General features: G+C 37.7%; 1 protein-coding gene across 17 annotated transcripts in view; it reads right to left on the bottom strand.

Moving 5' to 3' along the window:
• The window catches only part of OSBPL6 (oxysterol binding protein like 6), a 207,281-nt gene that overhangs the window by 21,087 nt on the left and 178,156 nt on the right, over nucleotides 1-8,038 (bottom strand). For 15 of the 17 annotated variants that reach the window (XM_017532670.2, XM_017532668.2, XM_017532669.2 and 12 more), the window contains 2 exons: nucleotides 4,647-4,754; nucleotides 2,839-2,976 (listed from right to left, as the gene is read on the bottom strand). In XM_017532670.2, coding sequence (XP_017388159.1) covers nucleotides 2,839-2,976; nucleotides 4,647-4,754 — 246 coding nt within the window. The remainder of the gene's footprint in view (nucleotides 1-2,838; nucleotides 2,977-4,646; nucleotides 4,755-8,038) is intronic. The other 2 variants (XM_037740035.1, XM_037740038.1) reach the window with 1 other exon arrangement.

The following is an 8,038-nucleotide window of genomic DNA, read 5'->3' as shown; positions in this document are numbered from 1 at the left end:
TATTTGTAGAAACTACTAGAGACATGCTAAGAAAACAATCTATAAAACCAATTTTTGAGACAGACTATATATGTCACTTTCCAATTTGATCATGAATTTTAACCAATAAAACACATGACTGAAATATTGAATCTTATTTCAAATTATATTTTTATTCAATACATGATAGTTTTCAAGGAAGCTAAGTTTCAATCAAAAAATATGTAAGAGAAATATATATATATATATATATATATATATATATATATATATGTGTATACACACACACACACACAAACACACACATATATATGCACACACACATATATATATAATGGGGGGCAGCAAGATGACAGATTGGAAAAGTTATGAGATTGATAGGGTGATCTAGGTGGGAAGCAGATGGGAAGTGAATTGGAGCAGTGGTAGTGAAACTGCAGGAAAATGTACAGATCTGAGAGTATTTAGATGACGGAAGCTACAGAGCCTGAGTGAATCAAGGCCGGTGGTAGTAAAGAGAAAGAAGGAGTGAAGGAAAATCTTCAGGCATTTGGTGTGAACAGTTGGGTAGAAGGGCACTTAGATCGGCAATATGAGAGGTCTGGGCAGACTGGGGCTATCCCCCAGAGGGAGTGGTGGGGGCTGTGTATGTGGAAGGGGCTTGTTAATAAACTCTTTTGGGACGTGCTGAATTAGAGGTTCTGTGAGCAACAGGTGTTGGTGTCTAACAGGTGGCTGGCTATGTAGATCCTGGGCTAACTCTCTCCCAAACGGTTCTGTCCTTGAGATTTAGACTTAAATATTCAAATGCCTGACAGGTAACTCCACTGAGAGGTCTGACACACTCATACTGCCTCACAGTGAATGTCTCATCTCCCTGCGCCCCCTCCCTCCACCTTCTCATCCCGCTCTCTGCCACTACATTCACTCCCCTACCCCTCACCTGTCCAAGGGTGGTACCGCCATATTGCTTGGACTCATGCAATAAACTGCTTCACATCCTCTTCGTTTCTATATACCCAGTGTCCAGGGCAAGCAGCGCCTGGGGACCCAGCTCAGTGTGCCCCAGGTACTTGGAAATAGATCTCAGAGAGATAAGCTAGGAAGTCATCAGATGATAGGTCAGAGCTCAGATAATGCAGTCAAGTCTGACTGTAGCCTGATTAAGAAGGATGAAGGGGCCGGGTGTGGTGGCTTAAGCCTGTAATCCCAGCACTTTGGGAGGCTGAGGTGGGCGGATCACCTGAGGTTGGGAGTTTGAGACCAGCTGACCAACATGGAGAAACCCTGTCTCTACTAAAAATACAAAATTAGCCAGGCGTGGTGGTGCATGCCTGTAATCCCATCTACTTGGGAGGCTGAGGCAGGAGAACCGCTTGAACCTTTAGGTGGAGGTTGTGGTGCTGAGATTGCGTCATTGCACTCTAGCCTGGGCAACAAGAGTGAAACTCCATCTCAAAAACAAAACAAAACAAAAAAACAACAACAAAAAGAAAGATGAAGGATGAGTTAGCAATGGAGCTCAGCAAGGCAGAGTCAGAAAAGGAAATTCTGGTAGCATTATCCACAGCATGGTGGTCCCTGGGGGTGCAGGCAGACAGACACAAACACCAAGTCCTTGTGGCAGAGTATCCCTATGATGGAGAACGAGTATGAAGCTCTAATATTCTGGTCCTCCTTGCCTTAAGTTTACTCATTTCCCTTGCTCACCAGGTAATCTCTGACTAGAATTAGGCTTGCCATGCATATTTGCCTACAGGAAAAGAGGCACTAATCAGCAAGGATGATTATCCTGTACATCTGAGCGTATGCATCAGTTACCATCACAAATCATTAAATTAGCATTCCAGCCTGCGAATGGGAGTCTCTGTGAACTTATTAATGCATGCCTCAGGATCTGAGAGGCAGGTGCATGCCTTGGTATGCTGACAAATTCAGTATCTAAGAGTTCTATTTTACTTTTCTCCCATGATAAAAATGATATGTATTCATTATTGCTTTCTCTTTTCCACTTTGTCTTTGTTTCTAAAATCACTCATAATTTCAAACATCATCCAAAAACAACTACTACTAATTGTCAGGACGTTTCCTTCCAATCTGTTTTCTATGCATAAGGAAATAATGTTTAGCAATTATTTCATTTCTTTTTTGTAAAAATGAAATACAGATTTGCAATCCCAAATGACAAAATTCCTAGTCAGCTGTGTGGAAAACAGTTTTGGCTGCTTTCCTCATGCCAAAAAAAAAGTTGACTACATTGTAGTAAAATAACTAATTTCTGCAACCTGACCAAGAAAGAGGTTCCCTGTTTCCAAGACCTTGGCAAGAATCATAAGCAAAAAGGGCAATCTAATTCAGCTTTTATGAGAGTCACTGGTTAACCTCCAAAAACTGTAATTACCCAACTAGCTATATGCTACACATTATCCTTCTAAGCTAAAATTCCTGTCCCTAGTAAAAATATCTAATATGTATGTGTCTGTGTAGGCACATTAGGTGCTTTCCTAATTTTCCCATTCTTTCAATATTTATTAGCTAGTCTTCTTCCATAAAGAGCTCTGTCATAAACTCTTTGGTTACCCTGAAATATGAATCATAGAAGACACTCTGAATAAATGTTGATTCTTTCCCTTAATTCATTAAGTTTAAATTCTTGATGCTCAGAAACGTTAAGTGCTCAGTAACTGGGAACTGATATCGTTTGTGTGCCTTTGGCTTTGCTGCAATTTAGACATCTTACTATGATGTAAACAAACAAACAAATGAAAATAATCACCAAAACGTTCCACAGTTTTATTTTCTTTAACCCAAACTCAGTCACAAGCAGCTGAGGCTGACGAGTCAAGGAGGCGTACATACCTCATTCTCTGATGAACTTGCAGAGAGAAGCACCTCTTGGGCATCAAAGAACTCAGAAACAGACTCTGACATAGAGAGGCGGCTCTCATTGGCTACTTGCTGTGATAGGGGGAGACTGACATGGATTTGCTCACCAGCCTGCAGAAGACAGAAGAATAAAGTGTAATTGCTTTTCCCCGTTAGAGTAGCTATTCCTTCGAATTAGCCATATTTCTGCTCTTTAATACTGTGTGTTAAAAAGTGGCAACCACAAGTAATTTTCACTTACAATTCAGTAATGACCACTGTATAAGTGTCCTTCCAAGGTGTCTAAAGTCCCCAAAAGGAATAGCTGAAAGGTGTTGGTACTGTGCCTTGATTTTAAATCTTTGGTTGATTGATACTAAGAGGAATTTTACAGTTTAAGCCGCTATGAATATCCTGAATTGATTATAGAGAAAAGATCATTCTCTTATTCTTAGGTCTGTCATATTCTAGCAGTAGATTAAACATAAAGAGGTATTTGTAGAAACTACTAGAGACATGCTAAGAAAACAATCTATAAAACCAATTTTTGAGACAGACTATATATGTCACTTTCCAATTTGATCATGAATTTTAACCAATAAAACACATGACTGAAATATTGAATCTTATTTCAAATTATACTTTTATTCAATAAGTGATAGTTTTCAAGGAAGCTATTTAAGTTTCAATCAAAAAATTATGTAAGAGTCATATATACATGTCTAATGAATGACTATATATATATATATATATATACACACATATATATTACACATTTCAGGTTGAAAAGAAGATTCCAACTGAGATTATCAAATTACTTTTGAATGACAAATTTTCTGGGCAGTTGAGTGAATATAAGTATGAGAACACGGGGCCCATGGAGGTGAACAGATATTTAGGGTGGAAAACTTAAGTCGAAGAAGTTGTCTTGGAATAATGTTTCCTAAGAAGTTAGAACCCTGTACCTATAGATTTCTAGTAAAATGTATGTTTTTGGTACAAACATAACCTTTATATCAGTTAAACATCTCATTTTGTTATTTATATATCATCACTGTATATAAGGCTCTAACATTACTGTTGAAAAGTGTGAAGTTCTCATGCTATAAAATAATTTTATGAAGAGTCATAAACAGTTTAGCCCAAATACTGAATGTTCTCCTATTCTCTTAACATTTCTTCAGTCTGAAAAACAGAATAATAATACCACCTAACACAGAGTGTTGTTGAGGGTGTCAAATGAGGTAACATATGCAAAGTCGTTAACACAATACCTAGCACATAGTAAGCATTCATTCACTTGACACGTGTCAGCTATTAATTAGCAGCAGCAGCAGTGGCTGTAGCAGCACCATTAGTATTATCTTAACAAGGTCAGGTGACTTCTTTCCTTAAATAGGGCTTTCAAAACAAACCTTACACTTTTACTTAGCAACTTCTCAGCTAAAAAGGTTTTTTTTCCCCCCCAACATTTCACTGGCCATTTGATGCTACTGAACATTTCTAATGATGAATGAGACAGACACTGAAAATTAAAAAGCTGGATTAGATATATAAATCAAATATTCAGTGGGATCAGGTGAACATAGGAATAAATAAAAATAGACCCTGATCACCAGGAATAAAGGACGTCAAGCTCCTATATATCTTTTACTTCAAAGAACATTGAACTGTCAGCAACACAAATATTCATGGAAGGAACCTTATTAACAGTGAAAGAACTGGATATAAATAAACAAAAATATGCAGTAAATTTAGGCGGAAAAAATAGGTACTCTGCATCTATTCACAATGAGTCTTACCTCATCAGGGCTAGGAATAATATTTACACTGACAACCTGATCACAAATAATAGACTCTGAATGTATTCTGTTCAACCGACTCCTTAGTTCAGCATTCTGGTTGAGTGCCTTAAAATAATAAAAACCAAACATGTAATTTAAAAATAATAAGCAAGCATAAAACAGAACAAGTATACAGGCACAAGCTAGACGGTAATGTCTGTGATGTTCTTAGCTCTAACTTTTGAAACCATCATGAGCCAGACCCTACCAGCAAGAAGGAAATACATGGCTCAAAATTAAGGTGTTAATTTTTTATAATATAAGATTGCTACTTTTCAGGTTAGTGGGCTGAAAGAGTTAATAGATTTCATAAAAGTGATTCATGAAATTTTCTTTCCCTCAGAGTGAGGCCCATAAACTTAAGCCCAATCTAACACTACATATACATTACTTTTTGCAGCCTGTGATGAAAAATATTGTTTTCATTGAAAATTCTTTCACATTTTTAGTTTCTGAGGCTTGGAAGTTGTTTCAAAGCTGGGTAATTATCTTAAAAATTAGTTAGAAATCGAACGAACTTGCTTTGGTTTATAGAATTATATTTTAGTCTGTTTAAAGAAAATATCTGTATTTTCATTTTCCAGGAGCACATAATTAATACATATGACAGTGCTGCAGAACTAACAAGTGCAAACAAAAAGATGTCTTCACTGAACAGTGTAGACATTGACAACCATAATAAAGAACATAACACTGAAAGTACAACAATTCTAAGTTCTCTACGTGACACTACCTCCAACATGCTTTGAGTTAGTATCAGCAAAACACTACTTGCTACAACACAATTTATTATGTGGAGCAACTGCATTTATTACAAGAAGAGAACAGTTTTACATAAGCATGGCAACCCCACAAGGACCCTGTGGACTAAGGTATAGTGAGTCCTCTGAGAACAAACATCCATCCCACTGATACACAGAAACATGTTCCATTTGTAGAGTACAGATGTAGCTAGCTGGAATTATATCAAGCCTCAAGTTAAAGATCTGTGAGAAGATAAGGCCCAGTGAAAAAATCGCCTTCTTTTCCTTCCCATTAAAATCAGCAATTAGAAGATGTAAAGATATAAATGTCAGTGCCTAGTAAAGAGGGCATCTGCTCCAGGGAATGGCCATTCTGCTTCATTCAGAGCCAATGACTACAGTAAACCAATACATATACAAATATAATCTCATAATTACAACACTGTACCTATTAAAATACCCAGGGTAAATACAAAGTAGCTAAACTCTGCCTGCACTGAGGAGTGCTTACTCCTTGAGCATGGAGCACAGAACAGCCTCTCCTCTCCTCTCTCCATCCTGGTCCCCTTCCTTCAACCCAGCTTTTGCTTTTTGAGGACAGAACTATCACTTGCAGCTTTTGGCTTTTATTTGAAGCTGTTACAACCAGTTTGTAAAATATGTCAAATCATATACTTGATCTGGAGGGCTGTCATATTGATGGATTAAAAGTGGATACAGATGCTACAGTCATTACATTTGGAGATAGGAGGAAATACATCTCTGACTATCTGAGAAAACAGAAATGTTTTAGGGAGAAAAAGGTGATAACATTCTTAGTAAATAAACCATGTGCCTCAAAGGAAGACTCCTAGCATCTTTTTAACCTGAAAAAGTGCTCAGGATCGTTTTTCTTGGAGCTAAATCTCAAACACTTAGAATTAGAAACAACAACAACATTGCAATACTATTTTCTGTTGTGAGTACTATAGGCCTTTGGTCCTGTATGTTAGGACCACAAAAGATTTTATTCTTGATTCTTTCTCTGCTTACAAGTAAATGCAAAGTTGCCTTAGTTACTGAAATATTTGGAACCAGTTACGTTTTGCTGTCACATTAAGTGGGAGGTTTATGGTAAGGTATATGATAGTTTTAATTGCTGAATCGGTTTTTTTGGTTGTTGCTTGCTTTGAGACAGACTCTTGCTCTGTCACTCAGGCTGGAGTACAGTGGTGTGATCTCAGCTCACTGTAACCTTGGCCTCCTGGGTTCAAATGATTCTCATGTCTCAGCCTCCTAAGTATCTGGGATCCTACGTATCAGGTGTGCACCACCACACCTGGCTAATTTTTGTGTTTTTAGTAGAGATGAGGTTTCACCATGTTGGCCAGACTGGTCTTGAACTCTTGACCTCAAGTGATCCTCTGGCCTCAGCTTTCCAAAGTGCTGAGGTTACAGGCAGGAGCCACTGTGGATGGCCCAGAATCACAATCTTGACCTGAGGGTTTTATACAAACCTCAAATAATGGTTCCTCCAAAGTAGCTACACATTCTGTTGCCACTCTAAAGTGTGTTAACAAAATAATGCTACAAAAACTCAAGGGCAAGGCTAAGTAGTGGTTTTCTTCAAGGTGGGAATGCTAAAGATAGTTTGCCGTTTATAAGGAAATCTTGCTCTGGATATTCAAAAAAAATTAATTCTTACTTATGCTCTAATCTTATTCCATGTTCATTAAATGTGATCCTGCCTACAGGTATGTGTGATGGGCACAAAAGATAACATCTAGCCATTAATATCAATGAAAAATAAGGTAAAAGGTTTTTAAAATTAAATTTAATTTATTCTTTTTTAGATGTGATGTGAAAAATAACAATTCTGGCCTTGGAGTCAGAAGATCTGGTTCTCTTGATCTCAGGGCTAAGTGGTCTTGACCAAGTTACTTAACCTTTCTGGGGTTGTATGAAATAAACATATAAATTGATTGAAATGCTAAGTCAGAATCCTGAACGGTGCTTCTTGGTTATCATTATGAAGATCAACTAGAATCCAGAATAGTGTAAAAATAATTCTGGGTTTGGGAATTTTCTGATGCTTAGATTATGGTTCATAGGAATTTCTATAGTTTATGGGGGAAATCATCAGTATTTGGCTTCTGATAAGAGCATAATCAATGTATTTTTACATTCTATGCAAAGTTTTCTTTGGCATTCGTTGGGAAGGTCTGAAGAGAGTTTTATCACCTATGTTTTTACTTAATTCCCTTATTGTTGAAACCCTGTTCTCTCTTCTATTAATGGCAAAAAGAGTAGCATGGGAACAAAAGAAAGAAATATTCATTAAAATATTTCTTATTAAGATGAAGCCTGGCTGTGGTGGCTCATCCCTGTAATCTCAGCACTTTGGGAGACCAAGGCAGATGGATCACTTGAGGTCAGGAGTTTGAGACCAGCCTGGCCAACACGGTGATACCCCATCTCTACTAAAAATACAAAAATTTTTAGTGTGTGAGGCAGCACACACCTATAGTCTCAGCTACTCAGGAGGCTGAGGTGGGAGAATCACTTTAACTCTGGAGGTGGAGATCGCAGTGAGTCAAAATTGTGCCGCTGCACTCCAGCACAGGCAAC

Source organism: Cebus imitator, unplaced genomic scaffold, assembly GCF_001604975.1.
Source record: "Cebus imitator isolate Cc_AM_T3 unplaced genomic scaffold, Cebus_imitator-1.0 Scaffold78, whole genome shotgun sequence".
NCBI classification, from domain to species: Eukaryota; Metazoa; Chordata; class Mammalia; order Primates; family Cebidae; genus Cebus; species Cebus imitator.
The sequence above is the reverse complement of the archived record's forward strand: the minus strand, read 5'-3'. Positions and strand labels throughout refer to the sequence as shown.